Below are 25,014 nucleotides of genomic sequence, written 5' to 3' on the forward strand. Positions count from 1 at the left end.
TGGAGTCTCGTGCCCATTCCCAGTGTCTGCTTGGGACTTGGCTTTGTACTGACTTGTCCAGGACTGCAGCGTGTTCAGAGCTGTGCGTGCTACGCAAATAAAGGGTAGCACCAAAACTTCCAGTATAACTGGAATCGGTCCCTTCTTCCAAATAATGACTGTAGTTTGTTTTGATAAGTAGGCAGAACATAATTTAATACTTGATTTATAATTTAAGGGACACTATTGAAGACTAGGCAGCCACTCTTAAGTAGGAATAGTTAAATTTTAGGGCCAAGTGTAACCGAATGTTTATATGTAGTGCTGTACAACTTAAGATATCACGTAATCAGTGCTTTCTTCRTGATAAAGAAATAATTAGTTCATAGCTTTAGGACAGAGGAGATATCTGTTCTTGTGCAAATGCAAGATGCAGTTCCTTGTGTGGGGTTTTTTGTTGTTTTGTTCTGTTCTGTTCTGTTTGCTGCAGTTGAAAGGGACCCATTTAGAATAGCACACAAAAGCATTTTCTACATGTGGCCTTGACACATTTCTTTCCCAGTGCCTGTGTCCCGCTTTGTTTCTGCAAATTTTTGATTTTGAGAATGATACTGACCCCTCACTTTCCATTTCAGAATTATCGATGTTAGGCAATATAGTGTCTGKTTTTTTATAGAATATGAATGAAACAGTAACAAGTGAAAAAGCAGTAAATTAAGACAGGATATTTATCTAATGTGTTGAATCTTTTGTATGCTTTAAACAGAGGGGAAAAACAGGAGTAAATGTATTCATCGTTCTGGAGATGTTTGCTGCTTTAACTTCTGTTACTTCTGTTTTGGCCTGCATAACCATGTTTGACAAGAGTCTGTGAAGAAAGATTTTCGTATTACAAGCCTTTGCCRTTGATATGTGAATTGCAAAGAGAGCATGTTCAGAGCAATGTGCCTTTCCATAAGGAGCTAGATTTTCTTTTCTGCTTCCACACAGACACGTCTTCCGCATCCGAGGATGAGGGGTCGCTAAGGCGCCAAGCTGCTCTTTCTGCTGCATTGCATCAGAGCTTACAGAATGCTGAGTCTTGGATCAACCGATCTATTCAGGGGTCATCCACATCTTCATCAGCATCTTCTACACTATCCCATGGAGAAGGCAAAGGGACCAGTGGGTCACTAGCTGATGTATTTGCCAATACTCGAATAGGTAGGAGCTGGGTATGAACAGAAAACCTACTTCAAGTTCAGACTGTGTTAATAAAGCTGAAGGTGTCCATTGTGGAAGGGAAATTTGGAATGAGAGTTTAGTTAGCGTTGGTGGAACTACTTGGGTTCATTGGAATTACACCACCACCACCACTGCTGTGGGGAGCTTCTTTATCTATTTATATTTCTTCCCTTAAGAACTTAAGAATATTGAGACGGTTGAAAGAGGGGCCATGGGGCGCAGGAACTTGCAGAGGAGAAAAGCTTCCTTAGTGATGAGAGTCAGATGGCAGAATTCTTTCTGTRCGCAGCATTGCTGGTGTCTGCGGCTCTTTGAAGCTGCTCTGAGCACAAAGGTACCATATGCAGGTAGCATTTGGCATCCATGTCCTGATATTTATCACAGGGGTGTCCTGGCCTATTCACGGGGGGGAAGCAAGTTCTAACATCATCCTTTTGCTATAAGCCCGAGGATTTATTGTCTTAGTGTTACTAAAACCAAAACAAAACCCCAGCCAGGTGTATGAGCATGTCATTTAGGAAGTAAGCGTAGCAGAGAATAAAGATTTAACACAGATATTTCATGACTAGTCTGGGAAATAATGAGGGCATCCAGGTATGAAGAAGAGGGAGCAAAAACCTACAGATCTGGATACCCCAGGCTCAGTTTTTTGAGGCTCTGAGGTGCTCCTTGCTGCTGATGCTTCTGTATGAAATGGCCAAGTTTGTTTTGCTTTGTGTATGTTTGTCTTTTTTACCTGCTATTAAGGATATTACTGCATCTTAGGAAATGTCTGTATTTGTGTGCTCTCTGCTTTTGCTTAACCGGTTTGGGGCAAGCAGTACATAGAAGCACTGGGGTTTTTTAATTGCTTCACTTTTTTGTTTTGTTTGTTTCTTTGCTGAGATGCAAGTTGTTTTCTGAAATGGAAAACTTGGGAAATTGTCCATAAAATATAGTCAATATAACTACTGTACCTTTGAAGCACAGAGGCTCTTAATCCATGAATGCAGAAAGCCACAGTACCTTTTTTAATGAATTAAGGTTATCTAGCTGTTCAGCTACAGAGTAACTAATACAATTAGTATTTTATGCAAAGTAGAAGTGTTAAATTTTTATCACAATTATATTTGTCATGCACATATTTATCTTAGGACAACAACTAATTTATATGAATGGAAATTCCTAACATGCAATTTTATTCCTCTCTTTGGAGGAAGCAGTAAAAGTCTGTAAATGTCTAGAAAATCTGTCATACTTAGTGAGCTTAGAAGTTCTATACGTGAGAAATATTTCCTTGTTGCACTATCCCCAAAAGGTCTGCGGAAATGGAATTTTTCCTTCTAGAAAGAAAGAATAAACCAGAGAAACCTTTATTTGGTATCTGACTTTCTTCGAGGCTTGCTCTGGGCCAGCCAACATGTGCTTTCAAAGTTCCTGGGCTTTTTTCTTCAGAAGCAGCAGTTGCTGCCTCTGCTCCTCTGGAATAGAGCACTGCTGCCTTGACAGATGTTTGAACCTCCTGTCGTGTGTGAGGAAATCCCATGCAAGCAAAAATTGCTTATTTCAGTTGAGGCTAATGAGAGCATTGCTGAAGTACGCAGAGCTCTATACAGTTTTGAAGCATTATGGACTCTTCTGGAAAACAGAACTTCTTATGGAGCAATGTTTTGCAAGTTGGGGCTGTCAGAGCTGACAGGTTTAAGAATAGTCTCATTTTATAGGTTAGATAGAGTGCTGAATGCCAAGAGATTTTGCTTTATTTGAAGGCTACAGACCAAGAATAGGAATTTTGTCAGTAGTTTGCTAATTCCTTTCCTGACTTGGACAAAGCCACTCACCTGCGTCTCCATTGTCTCCATTTTCTGTTTTCCAAACTGGATGTACGCCTCCTTGAGCTGCTTAATGTTTAGGCTGTGGTTTATGTAGCATTGACAAGAGCCCCCATAAAAATCCGACCCATTCAATTGTTAAGATTGTTGGTTGCAGAYGCTTCACTTGTGCTGTGTGATAATGGAAGGTATGTGTTAATGACCACCTCAATTTTCTCCTTTTTCTAGAAAATTTCTCAGTTCCCCCAGATGTCACAGCAACTACCTCCTCTTCCTCAGCCCGCCCAGCAGCAATTGACCTTCCTCCTTCAGGGATCGTGAAAGGCATGCACAAGGGATCTAATCGGTCTAGTCTCATGGATACTGCTGATGGTATGGAAGCTTTCAGTGTTCCCAGAAATGGGAAGGGTGTCTGAGGAAGGACGTGACAAAGACAGATGGAGATTGGGCTTTGGAATGGAGGGAGTGTTTTAAAAAGGACTTCATGTTGCTAGCTTTTTCTGACAACTGGGTTAATACAGAACTCRTGTAATACCTACTAATGTCAGCCTGCAATGGCACAACCTTTAGTGATGGAAACCCTTAGTTGAATGAGTGGGCACCCCAAGAGTATCCTTCAGCAGAGGAGGCAAGACACAAATGTCAGTAGAGATGATGAGTACTTTTATTAGCTAAAATCTTTCCCTCCAGGTGTTCCTGTGAGTAGTAGAGTCTCCACGAAAATTCAACAGTTGCTTAACACCTTGAAAAGACCTAAAAGGCCACCCCTGAAAGAATTTTTTGTGGATGATTTTGAAGAAATTGTGGAAGGTAATAGCACCGAATAATATTTTTATTCATCATTTATTGTAAGCACACAGACTTGCACAGTGCTATATTTAATTATGCCATTGTTTCTGAAGTTTGACTCAGTTTGGTTCCCTGTTTGCAGCTACTGATAGCATTCATGAGGAGTCTCTGGCCAGGAATCACTGGTACAAAAATAGCATTTCAAGTAATTCACTGTAGTGCAGAGCTTTGTGTGGCCTCTTCGACACTAAACATCTTACAATAACTAAAACTTATTAACAAAAATATTTAAATAGAGCTTTAAAAATATTCTTAGGCTATTTGAATAAAAATCCCAATGGAATTGTTCTTGCTGGTAGTTACTACACTACAACCTTACTTAGTAAGAAGCTTTTGTCTTTTCTYTAATTCTGTGTTACCCTCCTTGATAATTTTGATATTTTTATATCAATTTTGATAATTGATAATTTGTATAGCAGTGAGTAGCACATTAGGAGCAGACTGCATTGACGGCGAGGGTTTGTTTTCYGCAGGCTTCCATAGAGAACAAAATGCAACAGAGCTTGTTAACCACACAGGCTATTTGGAAGAGCATTGCTTTTCTCTTCAGGATGTCTTTTCAGCTTAACTGTCTGGGAGTAAATGAGCTAAGCTGAACCGGGAACATTATGAAATGTTGTTCAGTTCCACAGCCTGACCCCAATCAGCCCAAGCCGGAGGGCCGGCAGATGACCCCTGTGAAAGGAGAGCCGCTGGGCGTCGTTTGTAACTGGCCTCCTGCCTTGGAAGCAGCACTGCAGCGCTGGGGAACCACGCAGGCCAAGTGCCCCTGTCTCACAGCACTGGATGTTACAGGAAAACCAGTTTATACCCTCACATACGGTGAGCTGAGTGTTGTTAAACCCTTCTGAAAGGGTAGGAGAGGGTGGAACATCACTGTCGTACAGGGCTTTTCCTAGTGTGGTTGCCAATGAACTCCTGGATTGAGAGGTTTGTCGATGCAGCAGGGTAACTGAAACACAGGAGCTGACAGTACATGGATAAAGCGGTCGGGAATTGGAATATATTCTCTTGTATGCTGGGTTGATTTACATTTGTACAAGTCTCTCCTCTTTGTGTTCTAGGCAAATTGTGGAGCAGAAGTCTCAAGCTGGCCTACACACTGCTTAATAAACTGGGGACCAAAAACGAACCCGTGTTAAAACCTGGAGATAGGGTAATGAGTTTTGAGCTGGTYGTCCCTCAGAAGCTATAAAAACATTGAAGTGGTGGTGGGGGAGGCAGGGCGCTCTAGCTTACCACAGACACTAAAATCTGCTTCTTTTAATAGTGAGACTCTTATCTCAGAGACAGGTTACTTGGGAAAGATATCTTTGATTTTTCAGTCTGCTGGTTCCTCTGTAAGCAGCTTCTTGATTTTGGACTTTGAGATAAATCTAAGGAAGAGCATGGCAGCTCTGAGAGAAATGCAGGGCTTTAAATCTCTGGGGCTGGGTGGTGATGCCTCCGTGTGTGCACGTGCGTATGTGTGTGCAAAGGGAATGCTGACAGTATTTGCACATGAGGAACGTGTGTGTATGCCAGATGGGTGTGAGGAGGAGTGCTTCAAGATGGCCCGTGGAAGAAATGCTGGGGTGGAATATGAAATCATGTGAAGGTAGCTGACTTATAGTCATTGCAGGTCTGAACTTTGCAATTTTGCCTTGCATTTCACGTAACAAAACCTTTTTTTTTGTGTCTTGCAGGTAGCCCTTGTTTATCCCAACAATGACCCAGTCATGTTCATGGTGGCGTTTTACGGCTGTCTGCTAGCAGAAGTCATACCAGTGCCTATAGAGGTACCTCTTACCAGAAAGGTAACGTTGATGGAACGTAGAGGAGTGATAGGCTGATGCGGGATGAAACCCAAGTCAGACCATCCACCTCTGATAGTGTTTCACAGCATCTGGCTGCTGCCTCAATGATTCTGTATCAACACGATGTGCAAGACCTATGTGACCCTGCAGCAGGAGCTCAAAAATGGAAAAACACAGAGACCAGATAGCCATGCTGAGCAGCTGGAAATGACTGATTCGCCTAAGCATTACAGGCTTGTCTCTTGTTGCCAGTAGTTTATAAGAGGGTTTATAACGCTATGGCTCTGCCCTCTGATCCGTGTGAAGGGGATCTCATTTCCAGCAATGCTAAGGATCAGTTGGTCTTTTGACTTTCCTGGAGACTGAAGGTACTAAGCATTTCTGAAACCTTCCAGGAAGCACCTCTTGTAAATTCGCTGCTCAAATAAGATTTTTCTTTACCCTTACCATAATATTTATCATTTTGCTGTGTTATTGCCATTTCAAGAGTTGCCTAAAACTATAAAATTTCATAAGAGGAAACAAAATAACAGCAGAATGGCAAACACGGCAAGAGAGGTGGTAATGAAATGGTAAGCTAGCCTGGTAATATTATGGGAGCCACAGCATTTTTGTTTTTTTCCCTCATTTATCCTCAATGTGACAACTGCTGTAGCAACCAAATAAAAAATTTAAAGCTTCTCCCAGTATTTGTTCAATCAGGTTTCTTGGTAAGCCATCTCATTTCAGTGTTTTTATCATTGTGCAATAAAAATTAGTTTCTGAGGAAATGGGGGCCTTATTTCAGTGTAATTACACATTTTCCTGTTCTGTGCCTCCTGATTTCTCTCTAAAGCATCTGTGCTTTCATTAATGAATAAATGGCATATATTAGGGCTTGAATGCTGGGCATGCATCTAAGGGAGACTTTCTTTCTGTGACTTTCATGTCTAGTTCCATTTAGTCCTGCCAGTGTAATACTTGTCTGGGATATGAAGGGTTCCCTTTAAGAATCACCGGATTTCTCTGCAATTTGTCCCCAGTTACATAATCTTTTCATTTTTGAACTTCAAAATGAGTTGAAAAGAGCAGACATGGCATGCAGAAAATTAATGATCTTTCTCTTTTCAATAATGACATACAAATTTCCTTACGGAGTTTTATTGTCTCATGGTATGTCTCCATTTTCACCCAGCAAACCTCTGTGTTGGCCATGGCATCTTCCAAAATGTGATACCATGTCAGCTTAGGAATTGTTGCGTTCATTCCTGCCAGACAGTGCTTGCCGTTCGACTTTCAAAGCCACGTGAGGCCCTGGGAGTGGGAGGAAAAGGGCAACGGGAAGTGTTTGTGGCAGGACTGCAGTGCTTTTGTGTTTGTTTTCCCTGCTGTGATCCATAATATTACCATCCAGTTACCAGACCATTACCAAACCTTAGAATTTGGTAAGGGGAAAGTTGGCTGCTGTTGTGCAACAGAAATCAGTTTTTTTCCTCCCCTTCCCTTAGGATGCTGGCGGTCAGCAGATCGGTTTTCTTCTGGGCAGCTGTGGTATTGCTTTGGCCCTCACCACGGAAGTTTGTCTGAAAGGGCTTCCGAAAACCCAAAACGGAGAAATTGTACAGTTTAAAGGTTAGATCAGCTATATATATTCACTTTTGATTGTACTTCTACTGTAGCTGAACTGTCTGAAAGTGATTGTTATAAGTCTCAGTACATTTTGGGGGCCGTTTTCTGGGGAAATGAGCAAGTGTTCTGGTAGCATCGCTTACAATTGTGTGTTTTATGGATTGTTCTATACCATATGCATTTCTCTGGCAGAACTACGTTGGGGCTTTGGAAGGTACAAAAAATCCATCTTACAAATTGGAGTTATCCTCGGATTCTTTCAGTGGCGCTTGGCAGGTTCAGAACTGGTTTTATTGACGGTACAACAAGCTATATTTAGAAATCCTGCAGGGATCTTTCCTGAGGAGAGGAAGTGCCACGTTGCCCACTGAACTCCCTGATGAGAAATAAGCTRAGCCTTCTGGCTAGTAGCTTGCCTTGGTTTAGTGTTGTGCTTGCATAACTGAACTTGGACGAATGATTGCCTCTTTGTACTTCTGCAGAATATCAATTCCTCACTAAATAAACTCCACTTGAATTTTGGCTCTAGGTTGGCCCAGGCTCAAATGGGTTGTGACAGATTCAAAATATCTCTCCAAATCTCCTAAGGACTGGCAGCCCAACATCTCAGCTGCAGGAACTGAGCCAGCATACATTGAGGTGAGTACTGAATGGGCAATACGAAGTAGCTTCTGTGAGCTGAATTTAATGTTCTAATCATCACAGCAATAATACTTTCACCTCCACACCTTAAACCTCCCAATTTCTAGTGGCTGCAACACCCTCCTGTGAAGTTTTAGCTTTGTGCATCTTTGTGGCCTTACAGTAATAATAAAACAAGCACAAATACATTAAATTGGTATCTCTGTCTCATATCTCTTCAGAGTTAATCTGAATAGATTTGTTACTTGAAAAATCTTTTCTATAGTGAACCTTGCTGATACCTTGCTACAAGCAAGTGCTTGTACACTCATCAACTTAAGTGGAACAAAACCTGACTGYAGTGTGGATCCTGTGCTTTAATTTCTTTCATGTGAGAGACCCAGAGTTGCATTGACATTTATTTTTCTTGTGTAGTACAAGACCAGCAAAGAGGGCAGCGTGATGGGCGTGACGGTGTCTCGAATTGCCATGCTCTCTCACTGTCAAGCCTTGTCGCAGGCCTGCAACTATTCTGAAGGTAGGTAATGCCACAGAAAAGCAGCAGAATGTAGCATAAATAACAATCAGAGGTGTCCAGGCACACTTTAATCAATGCAACAACTTTCTTCTAGGTGAAACGATAGTGAATGTTTTGGATTTTAAGAAGGATGCAGGGCTGTGGCATGGTATTCTAACGGTGAGTTGAGCCTATGAAGACTTGCTGAAGCATTTCATAACTCTTTGTAATTGCAAAGTTTAAGGACATGATTTTGGACCATTACCTATTAAGTCATTTGTACCCCTCTCTTTGGAGAATTGCAGATCTGGCAGAAGTAGTAGCATTTCCTGCTCAATTACTAAGCTTTACTGTAAATTCAAATGATGCTTTGAAATATTATCTGTTTTGCAGGAAGCATAGAAGCATCCCAAGTATGTGTATGTGAATTCACATGGGAAAGAGGGCTTGATGAGGAGAGGGGGAGGACTCCTATTTCTGCTTTATAATAGATTTTGTGTTCATTTTGTTAAAAATCTTATTCCTCCTTTTCAGAATGTAATGAACAAACTSCATACTATCAGTGTGCCCTATTCTGTGATGAAAACCTGCCCACTCTCATGGGTGCAGAGAGTTCATGCCCACAAAGGTAACTTCTTTCTTCTGCAACTTAAAGCTTAACTTCTTATGATAAATGAATGAGGGGCATCAAAATATCAAATGCCTTAGAGCCTGCCTTATTGCTCTTCAGTAACAAAGTATTTGGGCCAAAATGGTGATTTTTATCTCTAAAAATACACAAGTCCCAATGCTCAGTGAATGATGACAAAACACACAGAGCTTCTTGGTGACTTCAGAACCTGTGTGTTTGGAGCCAGTGCCTTTTATGACAACAGGAAAATAACAGCTCAAAAAAGGTCCATTTGATCTCAAGCCTGTAGCCAGGATATTGAGATGGTGATAGTGGTGTGCCTTGGCTCAGGGGCTGGGCTGCATCCCCCAGCAGATGCTACTGTATGTTGGGGCTGGTCGTTGCTACAAGCTCCATGAGTTTGGGGTTGCTTGCCTTAATGAGGGTTTTCTCCTTTTGCACAGTTGGATATTGCCTCCATGTGCATGTAGAAACGGAAAGCTTTTCTTGCTGCTAACTGGAACTGTTGCCTTCATTTGCAGCAAAAGTTGCTTTGGTGAAGTGTCGAGACTTGCACTGGGCCATGATGGCCCATCGAGACCAAAGAGATGTCAGTTTGAGTTCTCTGCGGATGCTGATTGTGACTGATGGTGCAAATCCCTGTGAGTACCCGCGGCCTGTGGTCCTGAGGGGGCTCAGCTGCTTGTTGCCATCGATGCAAATACTGCTGCTTTTGCAGCTACTTCCAGGAAGACTATGGGCAGCTGTATAGTAACACAGAGTAAAGGGTTGTGGTACTTCAGCACCAGAGCAAGAGGTTTCCTAGACTTTATTGCATTTATTCCTAGGTTATTTTACAGACAGTTTTTAAATCAGCTCATGTAAAGTCATAGTTACCTATTTTCTGCCTTTCCAGGGTCTGTTTCCTCATGTGATGCCTTCCTGAGTTTATTTCAGAGCCATGGGCTTAAACCAGAGGCAATTTGTCCTTGTGCCACATCTCCAGAAGCAATGACTATTGCAATACGGAGGTAATGCGTGTGTAGCATTGCAGTCTGTTCGCAAGGTTAAGCGATCCTGGCCATGGTTTGTTCACRCATCTATCGGTCCTAGTTGACTTGAGCATGTAATAAGCTGCACTGACATTTGTTTGTGCTTGGGTGATCAGGTGGCTGGGTTATTGAACATTTCTCCTAAGATAGGAGTGCTTTTGTTCCTGTAAGATATGTGGTGAGTCTTCTGGAAAGGAATCTTTACTGTATCTCATGCTTTAAATTTGTTATAAAAAGAGGAGATAGTGCAATGTGCATTTTTCTGTTGCTGTGATGCCGTCATCGGAGTCTAAGGATACCATGATTCATTTTTGTCTCCTTCAAAGGCCTGGGGTCCCTGGGGCACCTTTACCTGGAAGAGCCATCCTGTCCATGAACGGGCTGAGTTTCGGTGTCATCCGTGTCAACACCGAAGATAAAAACTCCGCTCTCACTGTCCAAGATGTTGGCCATGTGATGCCAGGAGGTGAGAATGTGCAGGGGTGGTTAAAAGTGTTAGCCCTTTTACAAACCAAATCCTAGGAGTATTCCTAACAATGTGTAATTTGTCCTAGGAATGATGTGTATAGTGAAACCTGATGGACCCCCTCAGCTCTGTAAAACAGATGAGATTGGGGAAATCTGTGTTAGCTCCAGAGCAGGAGGAATGATGTATTATGGACTGGCTGGGGTGACAAAGAATACGTTTGAGGTAGGTCGGACAGACCGCATCTTTCTTTTTCTCCTATGTAGAATCAATGATGCTGTATGATCTTCTGTGTGTGTGTGTGTTTTTTTTTTTTTTTTTTTCCTAAACACACACCCATTTTCCACGCTGGTTGTGTGTAGTGTGATTACCAGCACAAAATTTCTGTCCTTGGGTAAATCCACTCCACCCCTGACAGTCGTCCCTTCTGTTGCAGGTTATCCCTGTGAACTCATCTGGCTCTCCAGTGGGCGACGTGCCTTTCGTGCGGTCAGGCTTGCTGGGCTTCGTTGGACCTGTACGTAATGTGCTTTTTGAGCGTGCCTTGCTGTTTGCCTGTGTGAATACTAAGAGCCTTGGATATTTAAGAGAAAAGATGAACACAGGCAGTTCCATCTTTACGTGAGGAATACTTGACTGTGAGCGTGCCAGTGCCATAGAACAGGCTGCCCAGAGAGGTTGTGGAGGCTCCTTCTCTGGAGATCTTCCAAACCTGCCTGAACGCGACCGGGTGTCCCTTCTTGAGCAGGGGGTTGGACTAGATGACCTTCAGRGGTCCCTTCCAACCTCAACCATCCTGGGATTCTGTGAAAAGCAACTTGCACTAGCAGTTGAGAGGTAATGGGTTTGCTTAAGCCAGTAGAACCCTTCCTTTTGCAGCATGTTACCATTACAGTGCTTTACCATGCTACTTGTTGCATTTTTTTTTGGATTGCTAGTTCCTTTAAAATGAAATTTAAAAGGCTTTAGTACTGCAGCTCTGCTACRCATGCTGAAGTATCTTGGCTCAGTGAGTTGCTAGAATGATTCACCTCAATTAGTCATATATGATGTAATTCGAAGAGGAAGAAAATATGTTTTATACAAGTTCCGTTGATCTAGCAATTGAAATTATAGGCAAGTAAGAGTTTAAAAATATGCCATCAAAGACATTTCAAAATCCGCTTTGTATAACTTTGTCACATCATCTTATTTTTCAGGGCAGTTTGGTCTTTGTGGTTGGAAAAATGGATGGATTGCTGACAGTCAGTGGACGCAGGCACAATGCAGATGACATCGTAGCAACGGGATTGGCAGTAGAATCAATAAAAACAGTTTACAGAGGAAGGTGAGCAAAATAAACCTCGCCCTCTCCCATGAATCCCTGCACCTCGTAAAATGAAATGTGATCTATAGCGTGATACTGTTTTCTTATCAGTAGTTGACTTGTTTGGGTTGATCAGTCTCAAATGAGTATGTTTTAGGTTCAGGCASGTAGCTGGCCTGATTCTTCCTGACACAGATCAGTTTACTCAATATCCTGTCTGACTTTTTGTCAAGACTGTGTACTTTAGGGGAAGGAATCCCTTTACAAGATAAACCAGACTTATGGAAAATTGAATTCGGTCTCTGTAGAACTTTTAAGGCTCCATAGTAGCTAGCCACTGGCTGCTGTTCCGCAGCAAGGAAGAGGTATTAATTTCCAAATRAATTAAAGAATTTATCTTTGCTCCATGCATTTTAGGAGTTTTGCCTTTGATCTGTTTCCTTTAGCTTGTTATCCTGAAGGAATAAAATTGGCACTTCTGCCAACACGACTCTCTCCTTTTCCTCAGGATTGCTGTGTTCTCCGTATCTGTGTTCTACGATGAGAGGATTGTGGTGGTTGCGGAGCAGAGGCCAGATGCATCAGAAGAGGACAGTTTTCAGTGGATGAGCCGAGTGCTGCAGGTGAGAAGCTGCACAGGTGGGCAAGGTGCTTAGTGCATTTTTTCCAATGTGTGGGCAGATCAGAGGCCATTGGGATGCAGCATGCCCCAGATGGAAAGAGCATAGGCTCCTGATCCCTCTTGGCAGCGAGATAGTTTTACAAGGTCACAAGCTGGTACATCTACTGTGCACAAGCTGTTCTTTTATGTGTGAAGATCCTCAGAAAACGGCCACAGCGCAGAAGGATGTAGGCTCTGATGAAGTGGTCAGCATTATGCCAGCAAGGTGACTGTGCAGGGAGAAACATAATTGCCTGTCAACACTATAAAGTAGACCCAGTGTTCGCTCTTAGGAATTCTGCTTTTAGTCTTGAATCGTGCTGGTGCTCAACGTCAGGCTTTAAAGCTGCCCTTATCTCTGGAGATGCAATTGCAGCAGGGAGCTGCTGAACAGAGAACAGTTAAAACAGCTGAAGGAGTGCAGCCCTAAGAAACCAGAATGAATATGAATGCTTGCTTTGAGAGCTTCATGCATGTATGCAACTCTTGGGAATAATGTTCAGGTTGTAAAGTAGGCACACCAGGGAGAGAAGTCAGGGAAGTACTTGGTGATCTGAATAATGCATTAGATGCCTCAATGCCAAGGAGGACAAAAAAAGGAACAGAGGGTGCTGGTTCAGAGGAGACAGATGGATAAAATCCTAAAATCAAAACTGGATGATTCATCAAGCAACTGTCTATATTCTGAGATTTTAGTCATGAACAATTTAAAAATGAGTTTCTTGTATATGGAAGGCTATGGATGTCTAAAGGAAAGGATGCTAGCAAGCACTTAACTCTTATCACAGGGATCCCTAGTGCTGCACAGGTGAAATGGCATGATGGCAACTATCTTGCTCCTCTAGCACCTTGCAGATACGTAGGGATTTGTCTTGGAATAGGTAACACAGCGAGTAAACATCTAAACCTCTCCAGTGGTACCAAGCAGTCAAATGACCGTCTTTCCTTTCTCTAGGCAATTGACAGCATTCACCAAGTGGGTGTCTATTGCCTTGCTCTTGTGCCAGCCAACACACTGCCAAAAACTCCACTGGGAGGGATCCATATCTCTCAAACTAAACAGCACTTTCTGGAGGGCTCTCTGCATCCGTGCAACATCCTCATGTGCCCGCACACATGTGTGACCAACTTGCCAAAACCCAGGCAGAAACAACCAGGTAACCCGAGCTGCTTTTGGTTACAGTTRGTAAACTAAAGTTCACTGCCTCAGGCCTGCAAAACTGCAGTGCCCAACTTCTGCTGAGTGTTCTGCTGGTTGGAGGCCTCTGTTATAACATTATATAGAGAGGCTATTGAGAGGCTGAGTGAGCTGGGCCTGTTTTCTCTGGAGAAGAGAAGGCTCAGAGGGGATATGGTTAATATGTATAAGTTCAGGAAGGGAGAATGCAGGGAGGAAGGGGACAGGCTGTTCTCACTGGTGGCCAGCGATAGGACGAGGGGTAATGGCCACAAGCTGAARCACAAGAAGTTCCGTCTCCAGGTGAGGAGCAACTTCTTTACTGTGAGGGTGACAGAGCAGTGGAACAGGCTGCCCAGGGAGGTTGTGGAGTCTCCTACTCTGGAGGTCTTCAAAACCCGCCTGGATGCCACCCTGTGCCACATGCTCTAGGTGTGCCTGCTTGAGCAGGAAGGTTGGACTAGATGATCTGTAGAGGTCCCTTCCAACCTTAAATATTCTGTGAATCTGTAGAGTAGTAGCTAGCAGATAATTTTCAAAGAATCTGTTCCCAGATGTTTCTTTGTTCTGATCCCATGTGGCTCTTCTTTATCATCAGGTGTTGGCCCTGCCTCTGTGATGGTGGGGAACCTGGTTGCTGGGAAGCGAATTGCTCAAGCTTCTGGAAGAGATCTTGGTCAAATAGAAGACAATGATTTAGTCAAAAAGGTAACAGTATTTGTTAGAGGTAGAGGATGCAAGAAGAACTTACCATAGAGCCGAATGTGAGGCTRCAATGTGAAAGACTTGGGTATCACTTCTGAAGCCAAAGTGCTGATATTTGGTTATTGCCTCTTTATTTCAGCACCAGTTCCTGACAGAGGTGTTACAGTGGAGAGCTCAAGCAACTCCTGACCACCCACTCTTCCTGTTATTAAATGCCAAGGTATAATCAGTGTTGAGTTTCGGGGAAGGTCCACAGCATATCAGTGCAAATTTCAGCCTTTTTTTTTTTAGCAGCAGCCATTTCACCATCACACATGTTATGCCTGGCTTTGTTTAGAAAGTTTTTGTTTCCTTTCAAGGGAACCACTGTATGTACAGCCACCTGCCTTCAACTGCACAAAAAAGCTGAGCGAATTGCATCAATTCTGTATGAGAAAGGACATCTCAATGCAGGAGACAACGTGGTGCTTCTCTATCCTCCTGGTAAGCCAGCTTCACTGGAACAGGGATGCCTGAGGGGCTGCAGGGCTCACTCATCAAGTGCTGTCTCCAAGGGGGATGCATTGCAGTCGCCGTATTAGACTTACTCTTTGGCTGTAGAGTTTTTGGAAGAGCTCATTTATAACTTCTGGGTAGGTATCCTGAGCTCTAGAGATTTAGCATTATCCTTATATTTAGAACAAAACCCTTAAAAACTTTAGTGCTTATCACTGATCCTCTGATATGTGTGTTCACTGCAGGGTTCTTAGAGGCTTGTGGCCACGCTGGTTCTGCTGCAGAAGTGCGTTAGTCACTCCACCAGGGCCGCCTGGCTCCTGGGCTCTTCCCAAGCCCTGTTTGGCCGGGCTCACACCGCCAGCTGGCAGTTTTTCAGCCGGGGAAAGCACATAGTTGCTGTAGGAAGTGGCAGGGTGACTTGCAGTCGAGACTGTGTCACCCCCTTTAGCTGTGCAGGCAACAGGCTCTTCTGAGACTGGCAGCTGCCTGTTGTGCAGCAGTAGGTCGGGAACAGCGTGGTGTGCAGCGCCGGCTGTGCACGACAGGCCACAGCTCTTACCGCCCGCTGTGTGTGTACGCCAGCGCTCTGGGGTGTTGCTGCTCCCGCTGCTAGACAGTCCTGTCTTGTCCTGACTCACTTTTGGATATTCTTTCCTTGGGAGATGGTTCTCTTTGTGGTCAGCTGCTTTCCCAGTCCCGTCTCAGGCTTTCGTAGCTGCCTTGTTGAGCTGCCTTTGGTGTTTGGGCTGCTTGTGTTGCACATCTGTGCCGTGGGAGCGCCTGCTCTGTGTCCCTTCTCCTACTGAGAGCTGTAACTGATGCCTGGAGTACGTGGGGGACAGGCTGGTGTCCCCAGGGTGTCCATCCGCCAGTGTCCTACACCACGGCCTGTCGTGTCCTTGCAGGCATTGAGCTAATCAGCGCGTTCTATGGCTGTCTGTACGCTGGCTGCATTCCCGTGACCGTGAGACCACCTCATGCTCAGAGCCTCACTGCTACTCTGCCCACAGTGCGAATGATCGTGGAAGTGAGTAACGGGGTGCAGCCGAGAGCGGGGCGCTCAAAGCTGCCTGCCCCTCGGCACCGGGGAGAGAAAGCMATATATAAAATATATACATCGTTATTTGTATTATGCACTTGGAATTTTAGTGCAGAAAGAGTAGAGAGCTGGGGTGTTGGAAAAGCCAAAGAAATTAATTAATTAACTGGGAGAAGTTGGCTACAGGTGGTAAAATACTTTGTGGATAGCAGAGCATGCAAGTGCAGTGCCTCTGGGACATGCTCTGGGCTCTTTCGTCTTTTTCTTTCTTGTTTTTTGAGGAAGGGTTTTATCTTTTTAGGTCAGCAAAGCTGCATGTATTCTCACAACACAGACCTTAATGAGACTACTGAAATCCAGAGAGGCAGCTGCTGCTGTAGACGTGAAAACTTGGCCAACCATCATTGACACAGGTGCAGTTCATGGACTTAAATTGTTTCTAGTGCTGCATTGGGATTCCCGTCCATTTCCAAAGGGAGAGAACGATGTCCCCCGTTTCAGATGCTAACTGAAGCATCTTTAAAAAAATGCTTTCATATTTAGAAAAAACATCCAAAATTCAAGCCAGGCCTTCCCTTATTCCCAACTCTTTTGCATTTGTTGCTCAGTTTACACACACAAGAGGAAGTCTTTTCTCTGTTTTTCTTAGGAAAAATAATTCTCTGCAGGAGAACTTTGGAAAGGCCTTCTCATGTGCTGGTCTCTCTTCTGGAAAGTTACGAGCAAGCTCTATGGTCTCTCTCATGCTTTTTGAATGTGTTGTTCTCCTTTCAAGCACCAGTTCATTAGCTCTTAACTAACCACATTTGCTCCTTTCTTGCACAGATGACTTGCCCAGGAAGCGACTGTCTCAAGTCTACAAACCGCCTACGCCCGAAATGCTCGCATATCTAGATTTCAGTGTTTCCACAACAGGCATGCTCACAGGAGTCAAGGTACAGGAAAATGACATGAGAGGATGGGGGGTGATGCCTTATCTTTGCCTTGTGTTTCAATCCCTCTCTTGCCTCTACCACCACCAAAGCTTCCTCTTGGCTTTTGAGCAAAAAGCAGGTTTTTCTTCCAGTAAAGCTACGGATTAGCTACATGCAGTCTCACTAAGAACTAATTCTGTCGCACAGGATAAGAGGGAAAAACTTAGTGTATGGAGCAGAGCTATCACCAGTGTTTCTGTCTCTCCTGCTGCAGATGTCCCACGCTGCAGTGAGTGGCCTCTGCAGGGCCATCAAGCTCCAGTGTGAGCTCTACTCCTCTCGGCAGATTGCAATTTGCCTTGACCCCTACTGTGGACTTGGGTTTGTGCTCTGGTGCCTTTGCAGGTAGGACTTGCTACACGGAAGAAAAAAGTAATAATGATTAGGTTTGGGGTTTAAATAGGAAATATTAATCTGCTTCCTTATCTGATTTCATTGCAGACACATATGTTGAAACTAAATGACTAATTTACCATTAAGTGAAGGATTTGCCTTTAAGCTGACAATAAGATGTTCCTTTTTCCTGTAGATTAGCAAAATGTAATCCTGTCTTGGTCATGCATATTTGTGCTGCCAAATACTACTGGCTCCGGAATGTTTCTCTTGTCTTTCTTCTTAAATTATATGTTACAGTAGGGAAGTTTCCTTTCTTTAAACTGTATGGCTMAGCCAGTGCTCTTCCTCCTGTCTGGCTGCGTGTGTATGCAGATTATTATTATGGTACAATAAATTAACAGTTACTGCAGATACAAGGATGGCTGTTGGGTTTGTTTCAGACACAGAGTGCAACAGGCTCCTTTTGATCTAGCGTGAAAATCTAACGTGAAAATAAAATAGTAATTTAAAGAGAAATCTATGTTCTGCTCTTTGTTTTTTATAGTGTGTACTCTGGTCACCAGTCRATCTTAATTCCTCCTATGGAGCTGGAATCCAATCTTTTCCTCTGGTTATCTACTGTCAGCCAGTATAAAATAAGGGACACTTTCTGTTCCTATTCAGTCATGGAACTGTGCACAAAGGGACTTGGAAACCAAGTTGAAATGTTAAAGGTAAGAAACACTTCCTGAATCTTACATTGCCTTAATGAAATTGTTGTACTAAAGGAAATGGTAGAATCGTCAAGCACAAAGGTTGTGATGGCGCAGAAGTGCCTGACCCACARCTTGCTGAAAAGGAAAAGCAACAAAAAATGCCGTGGCTCCAGGAAATTAGAGAGATTAAAGCGGAGTGAAGTCTGTTGCAGTGTAGGCAGCACTTCCTCAGTGGTGTTGCCAGCGAGTGTCAGAGACTGCTGGGCAAACCCTAAAGAGATGATGCCAGCAGCAGATTGCTATGCAGAAAATTGCTTATATAACAGTCTGCAGTGAAGGCTCAGCCCAGCCCATGATGTAAAGCACACGTTAGGCAATCTGCTAAATCAAGGTGTTTCCTCCTCGGAGGGAAGAGGAAAGAAATTAGCTACTTAAGAGGCTTGAGCTGGCTTTTCGCATGGATTTTACTGCAGAAATAGGTTGTGCTTTTCATCTAAACAGCTAGAGATCAGTTTGGTTGCATTGTCGAGCACATATTGTGTGATGTGTCTCCAGTTAAACGGAGTGGCTAGCGCTGCTCAGCGCTTCTGGATTGTCTGCAGAACTAAGAGGAGAAAATGGYTTCTGGCCCCAGTTTTGTTGAAGATCCAGTGTGATCCTAGCAAATCACATTCTTCTCCCTTGGTTTTGTTTTCGTACATGCAAATGGGCAGTGAGAAATGTAATCGTAGCTAAAAGGTGCCGCAGAAGCAGGTGGTGCTGCATCCTCTGGCACAGAGGAAGGAGCAGGATTGGYGATTCCATTGGTCTAACTATTCCTAGGCTCTGCTCGGACACATTTTATTTACACTAAAAAATGGAAGCTCAGAAGAAGAAATAGAACATTGGCCTGCATTTTTAGAGTAACTCCCTTCAGCTTCAAGGGGTGGAAAGCAGATGTCCCATGGGGGTGTTAGCAGCATCAGGCCTCGGCACTCGCTTCTGTCTGCGCTCTCCTCCGCAGGCACGTGGAATTAACCTGTCGTGCGTGCGGACCTGCGTGGTAGTCGCGGAGGAGCGGCCACGAGTCTCCCTGACTCACTCCTTCTCCAAACTCTTCAAAGACATCGGCTTGTCCTCTCGCGCTGTGAGCACCACCTTTGGATCGAGAGTGAACGTCGCTATCTGTTTACAGGTAACGCGCGCGGGTCGTCGCGCCGTTGGGGTCCAGGTTCCCCTCCTTTCTGACGCGCAGGTTCCTAATCGGCACGCGCTTGTGTGTCCTTAGCTTAGCCCCACGCCTGCTCCGTGCAGACAGCTGGCCCAAGATTTAAGCAGCTTCTCTTGTCAACTGCCAGATTACATYGCAGCCACTCGGAACAACCGGAGCATGACATGAGGGAGCTGTTTATTTCCATACAGACGACTGTTGTTGTCCCGGGGCTGATAGCCGGGAGTGCTGGGGCTGTGTACGTACAGCAGCCCCCTCTCGGGGTGCATCCCACGCTGGGGTTACACCCCACAGAGGGAGCAATTGCCTGTGGTCGCCCTCAGTACCACTACTGCGGTGGGGAGATAGGGATATGAATTCTGCTGCCAGGATAATGCCCAGAAATGTTTACAAGCTCAGGCAGAGCTTAGGTAAATACTTCTTGAAAGTGTTTTATTCTTTAATATTTAATTCTTTAAAATATTTCTTTAACTCCTTAGGGAACCTCTGGGCCTGATCCCACGACGGTGTATGTAGATCTGAAATCCTTGAGACACGACAGGTACAGTAAGCTAATTAAACTTGTTCATGACTTGCCTTCATAAAACATTGCGGCAGTACTGAGCTACCGCCCCTGCTCGGGAGGCTTCAGCTCGCTGCTCTTCCTGACAATGTTTTCTTTGCCTTCAGAGTCCGCTTAGTGGAAAGGGGAGCTCCACAAAGCCTGCTGCTTTCGGAATCCGGGAAGGTAATTCCATGCTTTTCCCTAGCTGCGTGGCACTCCGCATGGCACCGCGGCACCTCGTGCCCTCCGGAATGTTGTAGATTTGTAGTTGGGCAAGGCAGCTGGTTAAAGCAGTGCTGGGGCTTGGCAAGAGGTGACTGATGGCTACAGTGCTCTGGAAAGTGGGTTTGCTTTTATGATAAAGGGTCTGTTGATATTAGAGCACCCTTTACTAAAACGATTTGCAGGATTGATTCTGTTTTTATAGTAAAGGAACTGTATCAGAAACTTAAATTAGTGTCTGGTGCGTTTTTGAAATATGCATACACTAGGGGTTCACTGCAGTCCTTACTCCCTGCTTTAAATAGGCTAGAAAAAGATGCTCTTTGGGCGGATTTTAATATGGAATTCTTCAAATAACAAYGCACCAATATTTTCTGACCCCAGAATCCCTTGTTTATGTGGATCCCRAGTCATTGGTTTCTATTATGGTACTTCAGTGTTCATGCTCTGCTTTGTTTTATATGTGTTGTAACTTGGCACAGGTGAAAAGCATGYCCTAAAATCTGGAGGTAAATGAACAATTTGTGAATTTTAGTTACTTGCATAAGAAAACTCATCAATTGGTTCCATCTTCCTCCTTGTGATCTTTAGATTTTGCCTGGAGTCAAAGTAGTCATTGTTAATCCTGAGACAAAAGGACCTCTTGGAGATTCTCACCTTGGGGAGGCAAGTGCAGATTTTTGCTATTTGGGCAGCTTTTCCTTTCGTCTGCCGCTTGATCTATATTCTGTCTTTTTGATTAYGTAAGTTGCTGGCTGACAGTTTGTGAGTGGTAATGCTTGTATCCTGTTATCAGTTGGATTATTGCTGGAATGTTTGGAAATTGGGGATGTTATTTTAGTGTCAAGCTTAAAGAGAAAACCTGCTAAAAAGAAGGCTTGTTGCCCTGTAAGTCTTGCGTAACTGGCTTCCAAAGAATCTCATTTGCCTCTTGCTCTCCCTATTGTGATTACAYGCCAGTATATTTGCTCTGTGTTGATAGATTATTATAAATGGTTGGAAACGGCATGTAATAAAAATCCATAGTTCATTTACTCAGTTCGTTCTCAGCTTACAGTTAGTAAATCTGCCAGCTGCATTTTTCACATTCTGGAGGATATTTGGTGGTTTGAGCTAAATGCAGATTTTGGGGGCGGGCAGGCAGGAAAACGTTAAATAAGAAGACACCCCCCTATTACAGCTTGTTCTCTGCTTCCTCTCACCACTYGCCAGCCGCTGCGTTGTCAGCGCCCGTGGACCTGACCGTTTCTCCCCTTCCCGTGCAGATCTGGGTGAACAGCCCGCACACGGCCAGCGGCTACTACACCATCTACGATAACGAAACCCTGCAGGCCGATCATTTCAACACGCGCCTGAGCTTCGGTGACGCCGCCCAGACGCTCTGGGCTCGCACCGGCTACCTGGGCTTCGTGCGGCGGACGGAGCTCACGGCCGCCAGCGGAGGTACGGCAGAAATCACCCTTTATCTTCCAGGTGAAGAGCGTTTTCCTGCACCCTGCAGCGAACAAATCCTCGTCTGTGCGGCTGCATACAAGAGATGCTTTGTTTTATTAACAACGTGATTTTTGTCTGCCTTTTTCTGCTCTCTACGCGTCCGTTTTATTTTTCCTTTCTCCTTTCCAGAGCGTCACGATGCACTGTACGTTGTTGGGGCACTGGATGAAACTTTGGAGCTGCGAGGGCTGCGTTACCATCCGATTGATATCGAGACCTCTGTGTCTCGAACGCACCGGAGCATCGCTGAATGGTAAAACAGGGGGAAATGAACCCATCCCAGCTTAGCTGGGAACCCATCCCAGCTTAGCTTAGCTAGACATGTTCACAAAAAGAGGCAGGATTTAATAGAACAAGATAAGGCAAAGGCTGGTTTGTGGTTTCGTGACCATCAGCAGAGCATCTCGCCTTCCTGTGCATGTCTCCCCATTTGTAGAAGGGGATAACACCGGCCTGACCRCCACATATTCCTGCACACTTCTGTAGAGCATTAAATCAAACCAGAAGTTTCCTGCTTTGATGTGTAGAGAGTCTTCAATAGGTGAGTGAATGAAAGCAGCGCTAAGGTTGTGTGTCAGAGCAGGTAGCAGCAACTGCTTGGATTGATCGGAGCGACTGCTCTGAGCTTGGAAACGCAGGCGAGGAGGTGGTGAACTCCCCGTCAGCCCTGAGGGAAGAGAAACTTTGGGTCTCTATCTGTGCAAATAACTTGTTTTGTTTTTCTTTTTAACTTCTAGTGCTGTATTCACCTGGACCAACTTGCTTGTGGTGGTTGTGGAGCTGTGTGGCTGTGAGCAGGAAGCCCTGGATTTGGTTCCTCTGGTTACAAACGTGGTCCTGGAAGAACATTATCTAATTGTGGGAGTGGTGGTAGTCGTGGATCCCGGAGTCATCCCTATCAATTCCAGAGGAGAGAAACAACGAATGCATCTCCGTGACAGTTTTCTAGCAGATCAGTTAGACCCCATATACGTAGCCTATAACATGTAACGTGTACGGGGGGGTCAAACATTCAGAAACCTTGCGGGACCACCAAGTAACAAAGGGTGTCTATAGAACGAAGCTGGTGAAAATTACTAATACTTGACACAACGTTTGAGATTGCTGCCATATTCCCTTCATCTCATCCTGTGGTATTAAGATCCCATTAATTACCACGGGACAAAAGGAAATGTGGTAGGCAATGGAAAACATTTGTAACGGTTTACTGAAATATTAGCTTTATAGAAATGCAAAGTTGACAAGCGTGTGAGCTGCAAAACTCCTAAGGCCTTTACAGTAGTGTTACTTTTTTCATCTGTTGTACATATTTGTATTTTTATCTAATACTGTTCTAGGATTCTATAAGGGGAGGGTTTATTTAGTTAAGATAATAAACTATTAAAAGGAGGGTCATCAGAGTTCCACAGTTCCCTACTATATAACTTTGCATCTGTACTGTAGCTATTGTTCCATGGGATCACACAGCTTATTTAAAATTGTGCCATGACCAAATCAATAACTTACGGAATCTAAGAGTTACTTATTCGTATAGATATTTCTTGAATTAAAAAAAGCCTATATTTTAAATATGTAAATATTATTATACATAATTCACTTAGAAAATTGACTTGGATAATGATGACAGCTGAAGGTAGGAATTTTTAAGGACAGGAACTTTTGTGGTCCTTAGCATAATTACATTTGTTTAGACAACTAATGTGAGATCCACAAATCTCGCACAAGTTTTCGTGATTCAGTGTGTCGTCTTTCRTTTCTGGCCAGAAGTGTCTCAGAGCCTGTGGAAACCCGTTCGTTTGCAGGCACATCTTTCAAAAAGAGGCTGAAAAGTTTCAATGGTAACGAGGAACCTGGTAGAGATTGCGGTGCCGGTCCAGGATGCGTAAGAGAAATGGGAACAGCTTGGGTGACAGCCTCTGCCTCCRCCCTTCGTGCCACCCTGTACTTAAAAGGGAGAGGAAAATCCCATAGATTTGCACAGAGGCAAATTCACCTTTTGTGTGCAATTCGGTCATGAGTTTATGTGCCCCGTAGGTATAGGAGAAAATATTGTAGGTGGGCTTTAATGACAGCTGGAAGCCAATGCAGACTTCTTTGAAACATTCATTAGAAAAAAMCTATTTCTTGGGTTTGAATGCGATTTTTCCGTACAGCAGGAGGCACAGAAATGAGACAGACAGAGCAGCGCTAGCAAATACTCGTTGAATAACTTCAGGAAAACTGAGATCTCGGCATTCCAAACTGTGTGTCCGTTTTCACGTTAATAAATGTAAAGAAACAGAAGCCTCAGTCTAAGTAGACGTGGGTGGAGGGAGAGCGAAAGTTTCAGCTTGGACTGAGAATTACATTTCTTTGCTCTAATCCGTAATAATGTTTTCAGAACAATTCCATTTGGAAAGACATKAAGAAAATAAGATTTTGAAAGCAATGAAAGCTGATACCAGATACTGCAACAGGTTTTTTGGAGTCCAATATGGTATATAGTGTAAATAAACTTGTTATTAAAATGTTCTACATTACCTCATTCAAAGTTTGTAGGCAGTTTCTAAAAGGTTTATAGTCGAAACTCTGAAGAGCCTGTGGCAGTTATCAGAGCAGCAGCCGATGTACGTCAGCAAATGCCAGTTTTGTGCTTGAAAACTGATCTGTTGTCAGGTCCTCTCCGAGGGCAGGAGTAKCCAGAGTTCATAGAAAGTCCCGAACGGTATTTTACAAGATACTTTGTGGGTGGAAATAAGTTTAGAAAGTGCCACTTATGGCAGGTGGGGAGTTGCTGCAAACACTTGTGTTTACCAGGGCGTTTCGGAGCGGGCTCTGTGTCTGCCTGCGCCCCGGGCTGCACTGTGGGGCTGTTTCCACCGCGTCCCGCTGCCGCACGGCTCCGGGTCGTTGTTCCTTAGCAGTAGCACGGTCTCTGCTTTCGTGTTKGTGCCCCGAGCACCCGGGTGTGACGTGGTTGTGTACTGAGCAGTAACCGATGGACCGCAAACTGAGGAAGGTGCCGGGGGGAGCTGTGTCCGCCCCGCTCCGAGCTGCGGCCGGGGTGCAGAGCGCCCCAAACCCCGCTCCGTGTCAGCCAGCAAAGGGGGAGATCCTCCTGTTGGCTCCGTGCCCCTTTCGTTTGGGTTATTTGTTCTTGCACGGCAAAACAACGTGCAGTTCAGCTTCACTTCAGTGCTGCACATTGCAGAAATCTTAACTTTTATCTTACTCAAATTAATGCTTTTAGCCCAGTTGCTGCAACAACTGAAAGTACTTGTCCATTTAAATGGATTTTAAGTACAATTACGGGATTATCTTTTTTTTTTTTTACTTGCCGCTTTTTCAGAAATAAAATAAATGCTTAAATTAATTTGATCAAAGCGATGCAAAACGTGGCGGATTGGCTTTCCAAAATGGCATTTTTTGAATGGCAAATGGCATTTTGAATGGCACTTCTTTTTTTTTTTTGGTAATCTTTTAGGCTTTAGTTTGTGACTTAATCTCTTAATCTATCATATTCCCCTTCTCSGTTAGAGAACTGTCGTTTACAGCCCTCCCTTTATAAGGACGGAACATTCCGCCCCCGGTGCCAGCGCGGGGCGGGCAGCAACTGGCCAGCTGGGATTTCCCGGGCCGCT

The 25,014-nt window shown here is 44.2% G+C and overlaps 1 protein-coding gene across 3 annotated transcripts in view; it reads left to right on the forward strand.

The window, feature by feature from the left end:
* DIP2B (disco interacting protein 2 homolog B) overlaps positions 1 to 23,115 on the forward strand; it is a 43,935-nt gene extending 20,820 nt beyond the window's left edge. Inside the window, exons 5-38 of one of the 3 annotated variants that reach the window (XM_026042778.1) lie at positions 970 to 1,182; positions 3,243 to 3,386; positions 3,705 to 3,824; positions 4,488 to 4,685; positions 4,928 to 5,019; positions 5,549 to 5,659; positions 7,147 to 7,270; positions 7,797 to 7,906; positions 8,324 to 8,426; positions 8,521 to 8,585; positions 8,940 to 9,033; positions 9,558 to 9,677; positions 9,932 to 10,046; positions 10,394 to 10,533; positions 10,622 to 10,758; positions 10,970 to 11,050; positions 11,733 to 11,860; positions 12,348 to 12,462; positions 13,456 to 13,657; positions 14,276 to 14,385; positions 14,522 to 14,602; positions 14,742 to 14,865; positions 15,786 to 15,907; positions 16,221 to 16,332; positions 16,745 to 16,854; positions 17,108 to 17,238; positions 17,774 to 17,942; positions 18,928 to 19,098; positions 19,614 to 19,675; positions 19,804 to 19,861; positions 20,492 to 20,566; positions 21,166 to 21,343; positions 21,524 to 21,647; positions 22,132 to 23,115. In XM_026042778.1, the coding sequence (XP_025898563.1) occupies positions 970 to 1,182; positions 3,243 to 3,386; positions 3,705 to 3,824; positions 4,488 to 4,685; positions 4,928 to 5,019; positions 5,549 to 5,659; positions 7,147 to 7,270; positions 7,797 to 7,906; positions 8,324 to 8,426; positions 8,521 to 8,585; positions 8,940 to 9,033; positions 9,558 to 9,677; positions 9,932 to 10,046; positions 10,394 to 10,533; positions 10,622 to 10,758; positions 10,970 to 11,050; positions 11,733 to 11,860; positions 12,348 to 12,462; positions 13,456 to 13,657; positions 14,276 to 14,385; positions 14,522 to 14,602; positions 14,742 to 14,865; positions 15,786 to 15,907; positions 16,221 to 16,332; positions 16,745 to 16,854; positions 17,108 to 17,238; positions 17,774 to 17,942; positions 18,928 to 19,098; positions 19,614 to 19,675; positions 19,804 to 19,861; positions 20,492 to 20,566; positions 21,166 to 21,343; positions 21,524 to 21,647; positions 22,132 to 22,384 (4,292 nt within the window). In that variant the 3' untranslated portion in view covers positions 22,385 to 23,115. The remainder of the gene's footprint in view (positions 1 to 969; positions 1,183 to 3,242; positions 3,387 to 3,704; positions 3,825 to 4,487; positions 4,686 to 4,927; positions 5,020 to 5,548; positions 5,660 to 7,146; positions 7,271 to 7,796; positions 7,907 to 8,323; positions 8,427 to 8,520; positions 8,586 to 8,939; positions 9,034 to 9,557; positions 9,678 to 9,931; positions 10,047 to 10,393; positions 10,534 to 10,621; positions 10,759 to 10,969; positions 11,051 to 11,732; positions 11,861 to 12,347; positions 12,463 to 13,455; positions 13,658 to 14,275; positions 14,386 to 14,521; positions 14,603 to 14,741; positions 14,866 to 15,785; positions 15,908 to 16,220; positions 16,333 to 16,744; positions 16,855 to 17,107; positions 17,239 to 17,773; positions 17,943 to 18,927; positions 19,099 to 19,613; positions 19,676 to 19,803; positions 19,862 to 20,491; positions 20,567 to 21,165; positions 21,344 to 21,523; positions 21,648 to 22,131) is intronic. The other 2 variants (XM_026042779.1, XM_026042780.1) reach the window with 2 other exon arrangements.
* Positions 23,116 to 25,014: the final 1,899 nt, after the last annotated feature.

The sequence above is a fragment of the Nothoprocta perdicaria genome, unplaced genomic scaffold (genome assembly GCF_003342845.1).
Source record: "Nothoprocta perdicaria isolate Ctin4 unplaced genomic scaffold, notPer1 scaffold_314, whole genome shotgun sequence".
NCBI classification, from domain to species: Eukaryota; Metazoa; Chordata; class Aves; order Tinamiformes; family Tinamidae; genus Nothoprocta; species Nothoprocta perdicaria.